General features: G+C 40.4%; 1 protein-coding gene across 1 annotated transcript in view; it reads left to right on the top strand.

The window, feature by feature from the left end:
* Positions 1–21,045, top strand: part of FYB1 (FYN binding protein 1) — a 242,792-nt gene that overhangs the window by 172,613 nt on the left and 49,134 nt on the right. The window contains exon 4 of the mRNA XM_053701223.1: positions 20,840–20,877. Within this exon, the coding sequence (XP_053557198.1) occupies positions 20,840–20,877 (38 nt within the window). The remainder of the gene's footprint in view (positions 1–20,839; positions 20,878–21,045) is intronic.

Genomic DNA, 21,045 nt, shown 5'->3' with positions numbered 1-21,045 from the left:
CCTGGGTGACACCCTCCAGGGGGTGACACCAAAAAAAAAAAAAAAAATTTATTTTTATTATTTTATTAGAGGCTGGCATTTGTGAACATTAGTGGGACTGGGGAAGTTGTAGACACACAATTTTTTTGCCCCTTGAGCCAGTGCTGCAATTTCAACAAATAGTTTTCCTGGCTGCTTTTGCTTGTTTGTACTTTGCTCCTCCCCTGCCCAATTTCACTATGAATGTTGTGGGTGTGCCGTGGGGCTTGCAAAGTTGCACTGCTAGCCTAAACCTGCCTGGCTATCTGTGCTCACTGCTCAGTGACATGCGGCCAGGGCTGTGCACTGACAGACTTGGAACAGAGTCAGAGAGCAGAATTTTCATAGTTTGCACGCCTAAACCTTTTCTTCAGTGATTTATTTTAGAGTGCTCTGTTTATCTTTCATTTGATGTTCTGCTGAGCCAGGGAGCAGCTCTAGGCATGAGCTTCATAATTAATGCACTGCAGTTTACATATTTTGTATGTGTGTGTCTGAGTTTTTGTGTGTCTCAGTGTTTTTGTGTGTGTGTTTTTGTGTGTGTGTGTGTGTGTGTGTGAGTGTGTTTCCAAGTGTTTGTGTGTGCATCTGAGTATGTTTTTAAGTGTGTCTGAGTGTTTGTATGTGTGTTTGCCTGTGTTTTTTTGTGTGTCTGCTTTCTGGGGGGGGGTGACACCATGACTTACTGCACCGGGTGACACCAACCCTAGTGACGCCACTGATTGAATAGCCTAAGTAAGCACAGCCAGCAGAAGAGATTACACTCTCTGTGGGGGGCATGCTAGTTATGTAATACAATTATAATTTTCCATTGTTCTCTCTAAGTATTAAGCTTTAGTTTTCTAGACAAATATAAGATAAGGAAGCAAGTGTGTGTACACAAAGTGATAACTTAATGAGATCTGATATTACCTGACTCTCAACCCATTGTAATAGGCTGTGGTTTAAAAGCACAAAACCAGCTACTTCATATACACAAACAAACCTGAAAATGCAATTTCTTATACATTTTATATTCTGCAGCTGGTATTGAAAATACATTAATACAAAAACAATTTTACAGTGTACTGTCCCTTTAATATGGATATGATAAAACAACATCTGAATTAGAGTATGTGATTTTAAAAAAACCTTCCAGCAAAAATAACTCAGAAAGAACCAAGGTGGAGCCAGGAGCTCCTTTAACCCCTTAAGGACCACAGCACTTTTCAATTTTATGACCGTTTGGGACCAGGGCTATTTTTACATTTCTGCAGTGTTTGTGTTTAGCTGTAATTTTCCTCTTACTCGTTTACTGTACCCACACATAGGCCCCTATTTATTAAAGGTCTTGCGGACCTGATCCGACAGTGCGGATCAGGTCTGCAAGACCTCGCTAAATGCTCTCCGCATTTAACATTGCACCAGCAGCTCACAAGAGCTGCTGGTGCAACGCCGCCCCCTGCTGACTCACGGCCAATCGGCAGCCAGCAGGGAGCTGTCAATCAACCCGATCGTACTCGTACTTGTAGGGTTAATTTTTACTCCCAACACCCTCTCCCTCCACTTCCTATGTGCACATATGTGCAGATTGTGGGCGCACGTGTGCGCACACACCCCCGCGCGCACTCCTGCGTGCACCGGCGAGTGATTTCACACTGCTGGCCAGAAGTTCGCCAGCGATTGGTCGTGCCCCCACCCACCTCCCTGCAATGGCTTCCACCTACCAACGATCGGTACCATCGCTGGCCGATGCAGAGAGGGATACAGAGTGGCTCTCTCTGCATCGGTGTGCAAAAAAAGGTATTGCAGAGATACCTCAATATCGAGGCATCACAGCAATACCTTGAAAGCGGCAGGAAGCAATCAGGATTGCTTCCACTGCTTGAAACCCCAGAGGACGTATCAGGCACGTCCTTGGTCCTTAAGGGTATTTTTTTGTAGAACGTGTCTGACACATCCTCGGTCGTTAAGGGGTTAAGACACGTCTTGCCGCTTCAGCTGTAGGCTCCGCCCCCCATTTTAGATGGATTTTAATTAATCAATTGTAATGAAGATATGCTCAAATTACTTTTTAATGTCATTTTTTGTGAGCTAACAGTTTAAACTGTTCTCCAATTGGCACTCTAGCTACAAAAAATTGTGTGCGTAACATTTAGCTAGAGCAACGATTGTAAAACAATTCAAACCGTTATCTCACAAAAGAAAAAAATTACTCTTGAAGAGGGCGGCCGGAGCGCAGGGTATTTTAATTCTATCTAAAATATCACTGCTGATCTGTTTATATAAAGGAGAAAGTTTACAATCACTTTAAATTACAGGAATTGTGGCATGAGCAAAATAAAAAACAAAGGTATATTGCACAGATGTTTTATTACACATAATTACCCATTGTATATTAAAATCTCGAAGTGTTAACTTGTCCTGTAAAGCTATCACTGAAATGGTTACAACCAGGGGCGGACTGATCAGCCGGGCAAATAGGACCTGGACTGAGGACCCAGCATGTCTGGGGGGCCCACAATTTCAATACATTCAGGTCATTGCGAGACAGTGGTGACCCTTCCATAATTTTTGCCCAGAGCCCTGATTGGTCTCAGTCCGCCAGTGGTTATAGCTTTTACTAGAAGCATTTTTGCTAAGACAAGTGTATATCAAAAAAATTCTATTCAAATTTGGAATGCACTGATGCATTGCAGATGATAACCATACAATTAAAGTGTTCTATTTAACTGTTTTAACCTCAGATCTGACAAGCTAGTATAAAACCACTGCAAATGCATCATACCACTAGAATATAGTGTAACAGACTTTAACAGCATATTATAATAACTACTAAAATCGTTTTACTATTATATTCCAATATTAAAAGTACAATCCTAATCCTAGTTTGTAGGTTTTAACTGGATAACCATGTCCAAAAGGGCTTGAAATACAAACAATAACTACATTTACTATGATAGAGAAACATAATATATTTATCTATGTTAGCAACACAATTACATACAGATGTTAACAAATAAACAACTCCAGACCAGGGGACTGTATTCTATTTTTTATCCTTATCCAATCTTAAATAATAATTAAAAAAATGTAAACAATAAATAATAATTTTTTTAAATGATTCTCATTTTGTTATCTATAATGTAATATTAACTATTTCCTGTAGGTGGCATTATAACATCATCTACTTTCATACTGTATTTAGGAAAGGAAATATTTGTCTTATACAAGCTATTACAATACCTAGCCATTTATTTATAGTCTCTTTTTATATCATAAATATGTTGAAAAACTCTCAGTCCTAGCTTCCTTGACATTTTCCCAACATAATACATATGAATAAATCTGACATTGAAATCAATAAATGAGATGGATGATAGATAGATAGATAGATAGATAGATAGATAGATAGATAGATAGATAGATAGATAGATAGATAGATAGATGATAGATGATAGATGATAGATAGATAGATGATGATGATAGAGATAGATAGATATTTAGATAGATAGATAGATAGATAGATAGATAGATAGATAGATAGATAGATAGAGATTAGATAATAGAGAGAGAGAGAGATAGTAGAAATATAGATGGATAGATGATAGATGATAGATAGATGATGATAGGGATAGATAGATAGATAGATAGATAGATAGATAGATAGATGATAGTTAGATTAGATAATAGAGAGAGATAGTAGAAATATAGATGGATAGATGATAGATAGATAAATAGATTATAGATAGATCGATAGATAATAGATGATTAATCGATAGATCGATTGATAGATGATAGATAGATAGATAGATAGATAGATAGATAGATAGATAGATAGATAGATAGATAGATTATAGATGACAGATATAGATAGATAGATAGATAGATAGATAGATAGATTGATAGATCGATAGATCGATAGATAGAATGATAGATAATAGATTATTAATAGATAGATTGATTGATAGATAGATAGAAAGATAGATTATAGATGGCAGATAGATAGATAGATAGATATAGATATATTAGATTAGATCATAGAGAGAGGGAGAGAGATAATAGATAGATAAATAGAGGATTCATATTTTTTTACATCATTCCACTTAACTTGGTGCTTCCCATACTTACAAATGAAATGTTATCTTCCATAAAAGTAATTAATTAAGGAAAATAAAACTACTTTGCAATATCCATACTTTATTCTGCCTGATTTTGCTGTAAATTAGCACTAAAAATTGTGCTTGCTCAACTTCCTCTAGGGAAGCTACAGTACTTAAAGGGATATGAAACCCAATCCTTTTTTTTTTTCATGATTCAAATAGAGCATGCAGTTTTAAACAACTCTTCAATTTACTTATTTTATCAATTTTGCTTCATTCTTTTGATATCCTAAAAAAAAAGTAAACCCCAAAAATTGTATTTTATGATTCAGATACAATTTAAAAATAAAATCCAATTTACTTCTATTAACAAATTTGCTTCATTCTCTTGTTATCCTTTGCTGAAGGGACAGCATTGCACTACTGGCAGCTAGCTGAATACATCTAGTTATCCAATCACAAGAGACAAATGTGTGCAGGCACCAATCAGCAGCAGCTCCCACTAGTGTAGGATATGTGCATATTCATTTTTAACAAGGGATACTAAGAGAACGAAGCACATTTGAAAATAGAAGTGAATTTAAAGGTGTCTTAAAATGACATGCTCTATCTGAATCATGCAAGTTTAATTTTGACTTTCCTATCCCTTTAATTGAAGGAGCAGCAATACACTACTAGGAGCTAGCTGAACATATCAGTAAGCCAATGAAAAGATGCATATATGTGCAGCCCTTAATCAGCAACTAGCTCCCAGCTCCTGAGCTTACTAAGGTATGCTTTTCAACAAAGGATATCAAGAGAACTAAGAAAACCAGATAATAGAAGTAAATTGGATGTTTAAAACTTTATGCTCTATATGACACATGAAATAAGAAATTGGAGTTTCATGTCCCTTTAAAAGAGTATGTTACTTCACATAAATTCTTATTTGTACTTCATGGGCCAGTAAGAAAATATTTTATGATATATAGCTAATTTTTTTCTTTAAAACTATGATCAACTTCCCATGCATATTAAAAATAAAAATAAACAGCCAATCAGCATATTTAGTGTTGAGTTCACACGTCAGTCAATCAAACATTAGTTTGACTAGTAATAATATGCTCTCATTTCACCCACTTTATGGAGATGGTTTAACATATATATATATATATATATATATATATATATATATATATATATATATATATATATATTAATATATATATATATATATCACATCAAATTAAATCTGTGTGTTTGTTGACTAAAGACCAGTGAGTGCTTCATTATCCTGCTTTGTTTCATATATATATATACAGTTGTGCTCATAAGTTTACATACCCTGGAAGAATTTATGATTTCTTGTCCATTTTTCAGAGAATATGAATGATAACACAAAAACTTTTAATGACAACAGAAACATAATGACAACAGAAACTACCCAAATGACCCTGATCAAAAGTTTACATACCCTGGGGATTTTGACCTGATAACATGCACAGAAGTTGACAAAAAGGGGTTTGAATGGCTATTAAAGGTAACCAGCCTCACCTGTGATCTGTTTGCTTGTAATTAGTGTGTGTGTAAGGTTAATTACTTTCTGGACTCCTGACAGACCCTTGCATCTTTCATCCAGTGCTGCACTGACGTTTCTGTATTCTGAGTCATGGGGAAAGAAAAAGAATTGTGTCAGGGCTCTGATAAATAGTTGGATCACAACTGCAGACTGTGACAACCTTTTTAGTAATGTATCACTTTAGACACTGAACTAGTATAGATGATTAGCCCAAAGTGACTTCAGTGAGATTTGATAGTGGATAATTTCATAGAAGACTGTATCATTACTCAATTGTAACAGAGTAATAAGAACTTCTTTTGGAAGTAGGTAGTACTAATTGGTATTAAAGGTAATGTTGTGGAGCATCCCTTATTACAACAGGAAGGTACATATAAGATCTAATGCAGAGAGTTCTTTTTATATGTGCCAACAGGGTTTTTGTCAGGATAAATACTGCTGAAGAGAAAGCACTTAATTATGCTGTCTTATATGTGCTAACAGGGTTTCTGTCAGGGTAAATGTTGCTGAAAAGGAAACACTTACTTATGCTGCCTTGGTTTGGTAACACAGATCGTCTGCAGGTATTATGTGTTTTTAACACAAGAGAAGCGTCAGAGACTTCAGGGAGATCAGCCTGTCAGTGCTCAAGCTGCTCAGATTACTGAGCTGGAATAGATCCTTGCGTTCCGGTTAAGCGCGCGATGAGCCATCAGAGTGAGCGGCTGTTGAATGAGCTCGGAGTCAGCCCGGGGGGCATGGCGTAGTTCCGTGACCGGAACGCTTCTGACTGAGACGCACACAATGCCGAGTAGAAATGGAAAAAAAGTCAGGTACGGTATTCAAGTGTGATTATGCTCCAGCACACTGAGTTAACATATACAGGCTTTTCCTTGCACAATCCGAAGCTTAGATGTAAAAGCTGAGAATGTAAACAGCTGACAGAGTGTTAGGTAGCAAATCTTGTACAATTGTAATCCAGAGCAGTTCATCAACTGATGTGGTTTTCACAAGTAATGGCTCCTGAGTGCAAGTGTTCATAGAAGTGCTGAGTCTGGAGAGACACAGCTAGGGCGTAGTTCCTGCTTCAATACACAATAACTAAGCACCTGTTTAAGGTGCACTGAGAACTTAAATAGGGGAGTGGTGAAGCAGAGCAGGAATTCTGAGGTGAGACAGAAAATATGGTGTGGAATCCTCACAGATCCCCCCCCCCCCTCAAGCAAGCCAACCCTTGGCTTGGGGTTTGGGTCTATGACGGTAGCGCCTATGGAAGCGAGCAACAAGCCTGGGGGCATCGATGTTGGAGTAAGGTTCCCATTTATCATCTTCAGGAGAGTAACCTTTCCAACGTACAAGGTATTGAAGTATACCGTTGAAAAACCTGGAATCCAGAACATCCTGGACTTCGAAAGTGTCCTCATCCAGTACAGCAGGTTTAGGAGGTAGTATGACTTCATGTGAGACTAATGGGAAATGGACCAATGAAGAGAGTGGCAAGTTTTTTGCTAGGTATTTGAAGACGTAAATATTTATTGGACAGCCATACCTTATCACCAACGGAATATTGAGGAGATGGCCTTCTCCTAATGTCATAGAAACGCTTCTGCGAAGCTTGAGCCTGTTCTATGTTTTTTCTTAACACTTGGAAGTTTTCTGTCAGATTATGGAGTAGGTCATCTACAGAGGGTATGTTCTCAGCTTCTGAGTAGTTGAACGTTAATCTTGGATGACATGCATAGTTCGCATAAAATGGTGTCATATTGGAGGATGAGTTTAGGGTGTTATTATACGAAAACTCCGCCATAGTCAAGAAGTTCATCCAGTCCTGTTGGTGGTATATGCAATAGCATCTTAAATATTGCTCCAGCCAGTGGTTAATTCTTTCCGATTGCCCATTTGTTTGAGGGTGGTAGGAAATAGATAGGCGATGGTCAATTTGTAGTACTTTGGTGAGATGTTTCCAAAATCGTGAAGTGAATTGGCTACCCCTATCAGTTGTTAGGATGGTGGGTAGACCATGGATTCTATGTTGTCCAGGAAGAGTTGAGCTGTCTCAAAAGAGGAGTGGAGTTTGTGGAAAGGGATGAAGTGTGCCATCTTGGTTATTAGATCTGTTACAACAAAGATGGTATTTTTCCCGGAACTGAGAGGTAGATCAACAATAAAGTCCATACCTAAATGGTTCCACGGTTTTTCTGGGATTGGCATTGGCATGAGAAGACCATATGGGAGTTTCTTTTCTGCCTTCAAAGTTGTACAAATGATGCAAGAACTAATGTAGTCCTTTATGCTGGAAATCATCTTAGGCCACCAGTAGTGTCTTTTTATTAATTCAAGAGTTATTCGGATACCTGGATGACCTGAAAGAGGAGGTTTGTGATATTCTCTAATCAGATTGAGTCTAAGTGGTTCTGGAATGTAGAGTTTGGTTCTATGGTAGTATAAGTTTTTATTGAAACTGAGATCATTGTGTGGTATATGCTTGTCTGCGTTTAAGGCAGCTTGTAGATCTGTGATCGAGATGGATAATGCACCAAGAAATCTTTCAGGTGGTATTATTGAGGTTGGAACGGAGCATGGTAAGGGTCTGTCTTCCATTCGAGAGAGCACATCCGCCTTCCCGTTACGTGAACCAGGTCTATAGATTATCTGGTAGTTGAAACGAATGAAGTAGAGGTTCCATCTGACTTGTCTACTGGAGAGAGACTTATTCTTTTGCAGATATTCTAAGTTGCGGTGGTCAGTACATATGATAACAGGTTGTTCCGTGCCCTCTAATAGATGCCTCCAATGTTCAAAAGCCCTTTTAATCACCAGGAGATCTTTCTCCCCAATTGGATAATTTAACTCAGGAGGGGACAAGGTTTTCGAATAAAAAGCAACCGGGTAAAGAGGTTCATTCAAACTTTTTCATTGGGAAAGCACTGCTCCTAAGGCGTATTCAGAAGAATCTACTTCAAGAATGAATTGAAGTGTAGAATCCAGAAAACATAAGATAGGTGCTGTAGTGAAGGCTTCCTTAAGGAAGAGGAAGGCAAGGTTAGCCTGGTCATTCCATCAGTAAGGGATGTTAGAGCTGGTGAGCTTTGTGAGAGGTTTAACTATTGTGGAGTAATTCCTAATAAATTTCCTATAATAATTGCTGAATCCTAAGAAGCGCTGTAGCTGTTTCCTAGTTGTGGGTTGAGGCCAATGTGTGACCGCATCTACCTTGTCTTGCTGCATCCGTATTCCACTGGGACTGATGCAGTAACCGAGGAAAGAGATGTCCTGAGTATGAAAAATGACATTTTTCGGCTTTTGCATAGAGGCGATGCACTTGTAGACGGGACAATACCCAACTTACATGCTTTAAATGTTCTTCCAAAGTTGACAAATAAATTAGGATGTCGTCCAGATAAACGAAGACACAAGTGTCTAAAATATCTCTGAAGATATCATTGATAAAGAACTGAAAAGTTGCAGGAGCATTTGTTAGTCCGAAGGGCATTACTAAGTATTTGTATAATCCATACCTTGTTCTGAAGGCGTTGAGCCACTTGTCTCCCTCTCTGATGCGAATCAGGTTGTAGGCTCCCCATAGGTCTAATTTGGTGTATATTTTGGCATGGTGGTAAGCGGTAGCGGGTATCTGTTCTTCTTAGTGATATTATTCAGATCTCTATAATCATTAATCGGACGAAGAGATTGGTCCTTATTCTTGGCAAAGAATATTCCGGCACATGCTGAAGAAACTGAGGGACGTATGAACCCTTTCTTTAGATTTTCTTCCAGGAAATTTTTTAGATGATCTAATTTGGGTTTGTTGAGAGGGTAGAGACGTCCACAGGGCGGTGAGGTACCCAGCTTCAGATCTATGGGACAATTGTAGGAGCGATGAGGTGGTAAAGTCTCTGCTTCTTTCTTGCTGAAAACTTCAGAGAACTTGGAGTAAACATGCGGGATCAAGGGAGGCTCCTGCTGTGGATTGCTGAACTGTAATAAGGCAGTAGTTGTGTGCTGGTAGCATGTGTGAATGCAATAGGGTGAATCCAACTTGAACTGTAGTGTTTTCCAATCTACGGTAGGTTCATGTAACTGAAGCCACTGCAACCCCAGAACAATTGGGGGAAAAATTACATCAAATGTAACATTTTCTTGATGGGAAGTTTGGGTTGTCACTAGTAAGGGAATTGTGTTGTGTGTGTGATTGGACCTGAAGAGATTTCTGACCCATCTACAACACAGATAGACACAGGATTTATTTTCTTTATCAGTGGTATTTTATTAAGGAGTACAAGTGATTTGTCAATATAATTTCCTTGTGCCCCCGTATCAACGATAGCTTCTTTCATCAGGTGATTTCGTTCCCACTGTAAGGAGAGAGAGATGGTGCAGTGAGTAGGTTTATTGTGTACAATGAGAGAGGTAACATGAGAAGGGGACTTACTGGATTTATTCCTTTCAAGGGTGGGACAGTCTCTGACTGTGTGAGTTGCCTTGCCACAATATATACATAGGCCTTTGTTCCTACGTCTGAGACGTTCTTCTGCTGTTAGGGGTCCTCAAATAAACCCTATATCCATAGCTTCAGCAACATTTGGGAGTGAAGGAGTTGGAGACATATGTGGGGACATCAGACCAGGTTTCTTATAGACTGTATCTAGAATATGGCGTTCGGTTTTCCTCTCTCATAGCCTTATGATTATCTGCATGCTTAATTTCATAAGTGATTCTAGAGAATCAGGAAGAGCTACCCTGGCCAGTTCGTCCTTTAAGGCTTCGGAGAGACCGAGTCTGAACTGGTTCTTCAGAGCTACTTCGTTCCATTGCGAATCAGTCGCATACTGCTTGAATTCAGCGATGTATATTTCAACTGGTCTGCTCCCTTGCTTTAATTTTCTCATTTTCCCTTCTGCAGTGAGTTGGAGATTACTATCTGAGTAGAATTCGTCTATGGCAGACAGGAAAGTGCTGAGAGATGTCAGCACAGGGTTATGTGTCTCATAAAGGGTGTCTGCCCAAACCCTGGGTTCGGCTCTGAGGAAAGATATTAGAGTGAGCACCTTGATGTTGTCAGTAGGATAAGTCCTAGGTTTCAGGTGGTACATTAGGAGGCAGGCGTTTTTGAACTGTCGGTACTGACTTCTATCTCCGTAGAACAGATCCGGAGAGGAGACTAAAGGTTCTGGCGAATGGTCAGAAGATGGTGTCTTTGTAATCACAGTATCTTTAATGACTTTCCGCAGGGTTTCGTTCTCCACCTGAAGTTCCCTAAGTCCTTGGCTAAGTTGATCCACTCTTTGTGAAAGGTTGTATACTAATTGAGGTAGATCTGCTGGATCCATTCCTGAGGCTTATTCTGTCAGGGCTCTGATAAATAGTTGGATCACAACTGCAGACTGTAACAACCTTTTAGTAATGTATCACTTTAGACACTGAACTAGTATAGATGATTAGCACAAAGTGACTTCAGTGAGATTTGATAGTGGATAATTTCATAGAAGACTGTATCATTACTCAATTGTAACAGAGTAATAAGAACTTCTTTTCTAAGTAGGTAGTACTAATTGGTATTAAGGTAATGTTGTGGAGCATCCCTTATTACAACAGGAAGGTACATATAAGATCTAATGCAGAGAGTTTTTTTTATATGTGCCAACAGGATTTTTGTCAGGATAAATACTGCTGAAGAGAAAGCACTTATTTACGCTGTCTTATATGTGCTTACAGGGTTTCTGTCAGGGTAAATGCTGCTGAAAAGGAAACACTTATTTATGCTTCCTTGGTTTGGTAACACAGATCGTCTGCAGGTATTATGTGTTTTTAACACAAGAGAAGCGTCAGAGACTTCAGGGAGATCAGCCTGTCAGTGCTCAAGCTGCTCAGATTACTGAGCTGGAATAGATCCTTGCGTTGCGATGAGCCGTCAGAGTGAGCGGCTGTTGAATGAGCTCGGAGTCAGCCCGGGGGGCGTGGCGTAGTTCCGTGACCGGAACACTTCTGACTGAGACGCACACAATGCCGAGTAGAAATGGAAAAAAAGTCAGGTACAGTATTCAAGTGTGATTATGCTCCAGCAAACTGAGTTAACATATACAGGCTTTTCCTTGCACAATCCGAAGCTTAGATGTAAAAGCTGAGAACGTAAACAGCTGACAGAGTGTTAGGTAGCAAATCTTGTACAATTGTAATCCAGAGCAGTTCATCAACTGATGTGGTTTTCACAAGTAACGGTTCCTGAGAGCAAGTGTTCATAGAAGTGCTGAGTCTGGAGAGACACAGCTAGGGCGTAGTTCCTGCTTCAATACACAATAACTAAGCAATTCTAAGGTGAGACAGAAAATATGGTGTGGAGTCCTCACAGATCCCCCCCCCCCCTCAAGCAAGTCGACCCATGGCTTGGAGTTTGGGTCTATGAGGGTAGCGCCTATGGAAGCGAGCAACAAGCCTAGGGGCATCAATGTTGGAGTAAGGTTCCCAGGTATCATCTTCAGGAGAGTAACCTTTCCAACGTACAAGGTATTGGAGTATACCGTTGAAAAACCTGGAATCCAGAACATCCTGGACTTCGAAGGAGTCCTGATCCAGTACAGCAGGTTTAGGAGGTAGTATGACTTCATGTGAGACTGAAGAAGTGACAGGCTTCATAAGTGAAACATGGAATGATGGGTGGAATTTGAGGGAAGATGGAAGATCGAGTACAACTGCGTTCTCAATTATAATTAGGATAATGGGAAATGGACCAATGAAGAGAGTGGCAAGTTTTTTGCTAGGTATTTAAAGACGTAAATATTTAGTGGACAGCCATACCTTATCACCAACAAAATATTGAGGAATGGCCTTCTCCTAATGTCATAGAAACGCTTCTGCGAAGCTTGAGCCTGTTCTATGTTTTTTCTTAACACTTGGAAGTTTTCTGTCAGATTATGGAGTAGGTCATCTACGGAGGGTATGTTCTCAGCTTCTGAGTAGTTGAACGTTAATCTTGGATGATATGCATAGTTCGCATAAAATGGTGTCATATTGGAGGATGAGTTTAGGGTGTTATTATTATACGAAAACTCCGCCATAGTCAAGAAGTTCATCCAGTCCTGTTAGTGGTATGCGCAATAGCATCTTAAATATTGCTCCAGCCAGTGGTTAAATCTTTGCGATTGCCCATTTGTTTGAGGGTGGTAGGAAGTAGATAGGCGATGGTCAATTTGTAGTACTTTGGTGAGATGTTTCCAAAATCGGGAAGTGAATTGGCTACCCCTATCAGTTGTTAGGATGGTGGGTAGACCGTGGATTCTATGTTGTCCAGGAAGAGTTGAGCTGTCTCAAAAGAGGAGGGGAGTTTGTGGAAAGGGATGAAGTGTGCCATCTTGGTTAGGAGATCTGTTACAACAAAGATGGTATTTTTCCCGGAACTGAGAGGTAGATCAACAATAAATTCCATACCTAAATGGTTCCACGGTTTTTCTGGGATTGGCATTGGCATGAGAAGACCATATGGGGGTTTCTTTTCTGCCTTCGAAGTTGTACAAATGATGCAAGAACTAATGTAGTCCTTTATGCTGGAAATCATCTTAGGCCACCAGTAGTGTCTTTTTATTAATTCAAGAGTTCTTCGGATACCTGGATGACCTGAAAGAGGAGGTTTGTGATATTCTCTAATCAGATTGAGTCTAAGTGGTTCTGGAATGTACAGTTTGGTTCCATGGTAGTATAGGTTTTTATTGAAACTGAGATTGTTGTGTGGTATATGCTTGTCTGCGTTTAAGGCAGCTTGTAGATCTGTGATCAAGATGGATAATGCACCAAGAAATCTTTCAGGTGGTATTATTGAGGTAGGAACGGAGCATGGTAAGGGTCTGTCTTCCATTCGAGAGAGTACATCCGCCTTCCCGTTACGTGAACCAGGTCTATAGATTATCTGGTAGTTGAAACGAATGAAGTAGAGGTTCCATCTGACTTGTCTACTGGAGAGAGACTTATTCTTTTGCAGATATTCTAAGTTGCGGTTGTCAGTTAATATGATAACAGGTTGTTCCGTGCCCTCTATCTAATAGATGCCTCCAATGTTCAAAAGCCCTTTTAATCACCAGGAGATCTTTCTCCCCAATTGGATAATTTAACTCAGGAGGGGACAAGGTTTTCGAATAGAAAGCAACCGGGTGAAGAGGTTCATTCAAACTTTTTCATTGGGAAAGCACTGCTCCTAAGGCGTATTCAGAAGAATCTACTTCAAGAATGAATTGAAGTGTAGAATCCGGAAAACATAAGATAGGTGCTGTAGTGAAGGCTTCCTTAAGGAAGAGGAAGGCAAGGTTAGCCTGGTCTTTCCATCGGTAAGGGATGTTAGAGCTGGTGAGCTTTGTGAGAGGTTTAACTATTGTGGAGTAATTCTTAATAAAGTTCCTATTATAATTGCTGAATCCTAAGAAGCGCTGTAGCTGTTTCCTAGTTGTGGGTTGAGGCCAATGTGTGACAGCGTCTACCTTGTCTTGCTGCATCCGTATTCCACTGGGACTGATGCAGTAACCGAGGAAAGAGATGTCCTGAGTATGAAAAAAGACATTTTTCGGCTTTTGCATAGAGGCGATGCACTTGTAGACAGGACAATACCCAACTTACATGCTTTAAATGTTCTTCCAAAGTTGACAAATAAATTAGGATGTCGTCCAGATAAACGACGACACAAGTGTCTAAAAGATCTCTGAAGATATTGTTGATAAAGAACTGAAAAGTTGCAGGACTTGAGCTGTAGTATTTTCCAATCTAAGGTAGGTTCATGTAACTGAAGCCACTGCAACCCCAGAACAATTGGAAAAAGTGGGGAAAGAATTACATCAAATGTAACATATTCTTGATGGGAAGTTTGGGTTGTCACTAGTAAGGGAATTGTGTGGTGTGTGATTGGACCTGAAGAGATTTCTGACCCATCTACAACATGGATAGACACAGGATTTATTTTTTTTATCAGTGGTATTTTATTAAGGAGTACAAGCGATTTGTCAATACAATTTCCTTGTGCCCCCGTATCAACGATAGCTTCTTTCATCAGGTGATTTCGTTCCCACTGTAAGGAGAGAGAGAAGGTGCAGTGAGTAGGTTTATTGTGTACAATGAGAGAGGTAACATGAGAAGGGGACTTACTGGATTTATTCCTTTCAAGGGTGGGACAGTCTCTGACTGTGTGAGTTGCCTTGCCACAATACATACATAGGCCTTTGTTCCTACATCTGAGACGTTCTTCTGCTGTTAGGGGTCCTCGAATAAACCCTATATCCATAGCTTCAGCAACATTTGGGAGTGAAGGAGTTGGAGACATATGTGGGGACATCAGACCAGGTTTCTTATAGACTGTATCTAGAATATGGCGTTCGGTTTTCCCCTCTCATAGCCTTCTGACTATCTGCATGCTTAATTTCATAAGTGATTCTAGAGAATCAGGAAGAGCTACCCTGGCCAGTTCGTCCTTCAAGGCTTCGGAGAGACCGAGTCTGAACTGATTCTTCAGAGCTACTTCGTTCCATTGCGAATCAGTCGCATACTGCTTGAATTCAGCGATGTATATTTCAACTGGTCTGCTCCCTTGCTTTAATTTTCTCATTTTCCCTTCTGCAGTGAGTTGGAGATTACTATCTGAGTAGAATTCGTCTATGGCAGACAGGAAAGTGCTGAGAGATGTCAGCACAGGGTTATGTGTCTCATAAAGGGTGTCTGCCCAAACCCTGGGTTCGGCTCTGAGGAAAGATATTAGAGTGAGCACCTTGATGTTGTCAGTAGGATAAGTCCTAGGTTTCAAGTGGTACATTAGGAGGGAGGCGTTTTTGAACTGTCGGTACTGACTTCTATCTCCGTAGAACAGATCCGGAGAGGAGACTAAAGGTTCTGGCGAATGGTCAGAAGATGGTGTCTTTGTAATCACAGTATCTTTAATGACTTTCCGCAGGGTTTCGTTCTCCACCTGAAGTTCCCTAAGTCCTTGGCTAAGTTGATCCACTCTTTGTGAAAGGTTGTATACTAATTGAGGTAGATCTGCTGGATCCATTCCTGAGGCTTAGTTATTCTGTCAGGGCTCTGATAAATAGTTGGATCACAACTGCAGACTGTAACAACCTTTTAGTAATGTATCACTTTAGACACTGAACTAGTATAGATGATTAGCCCAAAGTGACTTCAGTGAGATTTGATAGTGGATAATTTCATAGAAGACTGTATCATTATTCAATTGTAACAGAGTAATAAGAACCTCTTTTGGAAGTAGGTAGTACTAATTGGTATTAAGGTAATGTTGTGGAGCATCCCTTATTACAACAGGAAGGTACATATAAGATCTAATGCAGAGAGTTCTTTTTATATGTGCCAACAGGGTTTTTGTCAGGATAAATACTGCTGAAGAGAAAGCACTTAATTATGCTGTCTTATATGTGCTAACAGGGTTTCTGTCAGGGTAAATGTTGCTGAAAAGGAAACACTTAATTATGCTGCCTTGGTTTGGTAACACAGATCGTCTGCAGGTATTATGTGTTTTTAACACAAGAGAAGCGTCAGAGACTTCAGGGAGATCAGCCTGTCAGTGCTCAAGCTGCTCAGATTACTGAGCTGGAATAGATCCTTGCGTTCCGGTTAAGCGTGCCATGAGCCATCAGAGAGAGCGGCTGTTGAATGAGCTCGGAGTCAGCCCGGGGGGCGTGGCGTAGTTCCGTGACCGGAACGCTTCTGACTGAGACGCACACAATGCCGAGTAGAAATGGAAAAAGTCAGGTATGGTATTCAAATGTTATTATGCTCCAGCACACTGAGTTAACATATACAGGCTTTTCCTTGCACAATCCAAAGCTTAGATGTAAAAGCTGAGAACATAAACAGCTGACAGAGTGTTAGGTAGCAAATCTTGTACAATTGTAATCCAGAGCAGTTCATCAACTGATGTGGTTTTCACAAGTAACGGCTCCTGAGAGCAAGTGTTCATAGAAGTGCTGAGTCTGGAGAGACACAGCTAGGGCGTAGTTCCTGCTTCAATACACAATAACTAAGCACCTGTTTAAGGTGCACTGAGAACTTAAATAGGGTAGTGGTGAAGCAGAGCAGGAATTCTAAGGTGAGACAGAAAACATGGTGTGGAATCCTCACAAATTGTCAAAGGATCTGCGGGAAAAGGTAGTTGAACTGTATAAAACAGGAAAGGGATATAAAAAGATATCCAAGGAATTGAGATTGCAAATCAGCAGTGTTCAAACTCTAATTAAGAAGTGGAAAATGAGGGGTTCTGTTGAAACCAAACCACGGTCAGGTAGACCAACTAAAATTTCAGCCACAACTGCCAGGAAAATTGTTCGGAATGCAAAGACAAACCCACAAATAACTTCAGGTGAAATACAGGACATGTGGTGTGGCTGTTTCAAGATGCACAATAAGGAGGCACTTGATGAAAGATGGGCTGCATGGTCGAGTCGCCAGAAGAAAGCCATTACTACGCAAATGCAACAAAGTATCCAGCTTACAATTTGCCAAACAGCACAGAGACAAGCCTCAAACCTTCTGGCACAAAGTCATTTGGAGTAATAAGATCAAAATTGAGCTTTTTGGCCACAACCATAAACGCTACATTTGGAGAGGAGTCAACAAGGCCTATGATGAAAGGTACACCATTCCTACTATGAAACACGGAGGTGGATCGCTGATATTTTAGGGATGTGTAAGCTACAAAGGCACAGGAAATTTGGTCAGAATTGATGGCAAGATGAATGCAGTATGTTATCAAACAGAACGCCTCATTTTCCACTTCTTGATTAGAGTTTGAACACTGCTGATTTGCATTCTCAATTCCTTTGATATCTTTTTTTATCCCTTTCCTGTTTTATACAGTTCAATTACCTTTTTCCCCCAGATCCTTTGACAATTCTTTTGCTTTCCCCATGACTCAGAATACAGAAACGTCAGTGTAGCACTGGATGAAAGGTGCAAGGGTCTGTCAGGAGTCCAGAAACTCATTGACTAATTGCAAGCAAAAGCATCACAGGTGAGGAAGGTTACCTTTAATAGCCATTCAAACCCATTTATGTCAACTTGTGTGCATGTTATCAGGCCAAAATCACTAGGGTATGTAAACTTTTGATCAGGGTCATTTGGGTAGTTTCTGTTGTCATTATGATTTAAAAAGAGTAAACACAGTTGATTGATAATAAATGGCTTCAGCCAAACATTAACCATGAGTGAAAGAAAAGTTTTTGTGTTATCATTCATATTCTCTGAAAAATGGCCAAAAAATCATAAATTCTGCCAGGGTATGTAAACTTATGAGCACAACTGTTTATATATATATATATATATATATACTGTATATATATATATATATATATATATATATAATTAATTTGTAGCGGTATACAATGACAAAGATTTGTGGAAAGATACAAATATATAAAGACAGACTTAACAGCAAAAAAAAGTACAGGAGGGGGATTGCCCTGCACCAAAGAGCTTACCATCTACAGGTTGAGAATGCAGAGGTTTTGGCGTAGATTGTCATGTGGATTGTAGTTACAGCAGCAACTGCGTCAAGGCAGTTCAAGATTTATTTTAGTTAAGATGAAAAACGGTAAAAAGGAGAGATGGTAAGCCTCTCTAAATAGGTGGTTTTCAAAGAGCATCTGAATGGTTGGAGACAGTCTGATGGAGCGGGGTAGAGAGCTCCAGAGAACAGAAGCAGCATGTGAGAAGTTATGAGGCGAGACAGTCTGATGGAGCGGGGTAATGAGCTCCAGAGAACAGAATCAGCATGTGAGAAGTTATGGAGGCGAGACAGTCTGATGGAGCGGGGTAGAGAGCTCCAGAGAACAGAAGCAGCATGTGAGAAGTTATGGAGGCGAGACAGTCTGATGGAGCGGGGTAGAGAGCTCCAGAGAACAGAAGCAGCATGTGAGAAGTTATGGAGGCGAAACAGTCTGATGGAGCGGGGTAGAGAGCTCCAGAGAACAGAAGCAGCATGTGAGAAGTTATGAGGCGAGACAGTCTGATGGAGCGGGGTAGAGAGCTCCAGAGAACAGAAGCAGCATGTGAGAAGTTATGGAGGCGAGACAGTCTGATGGTGCGGGGTAGAGAGCTCCAGAGAACAGAAGCAGCATTTGAGAAGTTATGGAGGCGAGACAGTCTGATGGAGCAGGGTAGAGAGCTCCAGAGAACAGAAGCAGCATGTGAGAAGTTATGAGGCGAGACAGTCTGATGGTGCGGGGTAGAGAGCTCCAGAGAACAGAAGCAGCATGTGAGAAGTTATGGAGGCGAGATAGTCTGATGGAGCGGGGTGGAGAGTTCCAGAGAACAGAAGCAGCATGTGAGAAGTTATGGAGGCGAAACAGTCTGATGCAGCGGGGTAGAGAGCTCCAGAGAACAGAAGCAGCATGTGAGAAGTTATGAGGCGAGACAGTCTGATGGAGCGGGGTAGAGAGCTCCAGAGAACAGAAGCAGCATGTGAGAAGTTATGGAGGCGAGACAGTCTGATGGAGTGGGGTAGAGAGCTCCAGAGAACAGAATCAGCATGTGAGAAGTTATGGAGGCGAGACAGTCTGATGGTGCAGGGTAGAGAGCTCCAGAGAACAGAAGCAGCATGTGAGAAGTTATAGAGGCAAGACAGTCTGATGGAGTGGGGTAGAGAGCTCCAGAGAACAGAAGCAGCATGTGAGAAATTATGGAGGCGAGACAGTCTGATGGAGCGGGGTAGAGAGCTCCAGATAACAGAAGCAGCTTGTGAAAAGCTATGGAGGCGAGACAGTCTGATGGAGCGGGATAGAGAGCTCCAGAGAACAGAAGCAGCATGTGAGAAGTTATGGAGGCGAGACAGTCTGATGGAGCGGGGTAGAGTGCTCCAGAGAACAGAAGCAGCATATGAGAAGTTATGGAGGTGAGAAAGTCTGATGGAGCGGGGTAGAGAGCTCCAGAGAACAGAAGCAGCATGTGAGGAGTTATAGAGGTGAGACAGTCTGATGGAGCGGGGTAGAGAGCTCCAGAGACCAGAAGCAGCATGTGAGAAGTTATGGAGGTGAGAAAGTCTGATGGAGCGGGGTAGAGAGTTCCAGAGACCAGAAGCAGCATGTGAGAAGTTATGGAGGTGAGAAAGTCTGATGGAGCGGGGTAGAGAGTTCCAGAGAACAAAAGCAGCATGTGAGAAGTTATGGAGGCGAGACAGTCTGATGGAGCGGGGTAGAGAGTTCCAGAGAACAAAAGCAGCATGTGAGAAGTTATGGAGGCGAGACAGTCTGATGGAGCGGGGTAAAGAGCTCCAGAGAATAGAAGCAGCTTGTGAGAAGTTATGGAAATGAGAGAGTCTCTTAGAGTAAGATAATTGTCAGGTGTAGATATCTAGGCAAGGGGAGAATGAGAAGCAGCTTAGTTCTAGATAGATTGAGTTGTAGGTAGTACAAATACATGCAAGAGAAGGTTGCATTGAGATAGTTGGCAATCTGGTTGAGTAAATAGTGACAGATATCAGTAAGAAAGATAGATTTGGGTATCATCAGCATATAAGTGGCATGGGAATCTAAAGGAGGAGATAAGTTTTTCAAGGGAGGATGTACAAATAGAAAAAAGAAAAAAAACAAGGAATCCAAGACCCTTATGGTACTACTGAGAGAGGCAAAGAATCATAATAAATGGTTATTGACTCTAAACGAGCAGTTTGATAGATTGGAAGTGAACCAGAAGAGGGACGTGTGTCAGATGCCAAAAGAAGTTTGGATTTGTAAGAGGAGAGGATGATCGATGTAATAAGCAGCAGATAGATCAAGAAGAATAAGTAAGCAGTAGTGGCCTTTTGATTTAGCTAATAGCAGATCATTTTTTACTTTAGTTCGACCAGTTTCTATTAAGTGTTTGGGGGGAGGGGATCAAGTAAAGCTTTAGTTGAGAGTAATTGATTTGGGCGATTATAGACTAATTGTGCCAATAATCTGGAGCCAAGAGGAAGTAAGATGACTGTCCAATAGTTAGAAGAGGTGATGGGGTCAACCAAGGGATTTAGGATTAGTGTGAATATCACATGCTTGAATGTAACAGGAAATAGAGCGTCTGTAAGGGAAGGCATTGACAAATATTTCCCATTATAGTTATGTTACAAATGCTTTGTAATTTACTACACTGGCATAAATAATGAGTTATTTTCAAACAATTATTTTTTTTATTGTAGATTTTTAAAAATGTAATAGAAATAACTCAAAATATTGCATCATTTCAGGACTGGTGAAGAGAATTATGATGACGTACTAATTGAAGGTAAGTGCAAATGAACCACAATCTGTATGCAGGGATCCTGTTGTCTTTATTCATTTTAATGGGTTTTAAGTAGGATAGAAGTACGGTTTACACTTGCCAAAGCCCTGTAGAAGTATTTTATACACAAAGCTAAAAATAACAATGATGAAAATTATTTTGTTCATACAA

Source organism: Bombina bombina, chromosome 2 (assembly GCF_027579735.1).
Source record: "Bombina bombina isolate aBomBom1 chromosome 2, aBomBom1.pri, whole genome shotgun sequence".
NCBI lineage: Eukaryota > Metazoa > Chordata > Amphibia > Anura > Bombinatoridae > Bombina > Bombina bombina.
The sequence above is the reverse complement of the archived record's forward strand: the minus strand, read 5'-3'. Positions and strand labels throughout refer to the sequence as shown.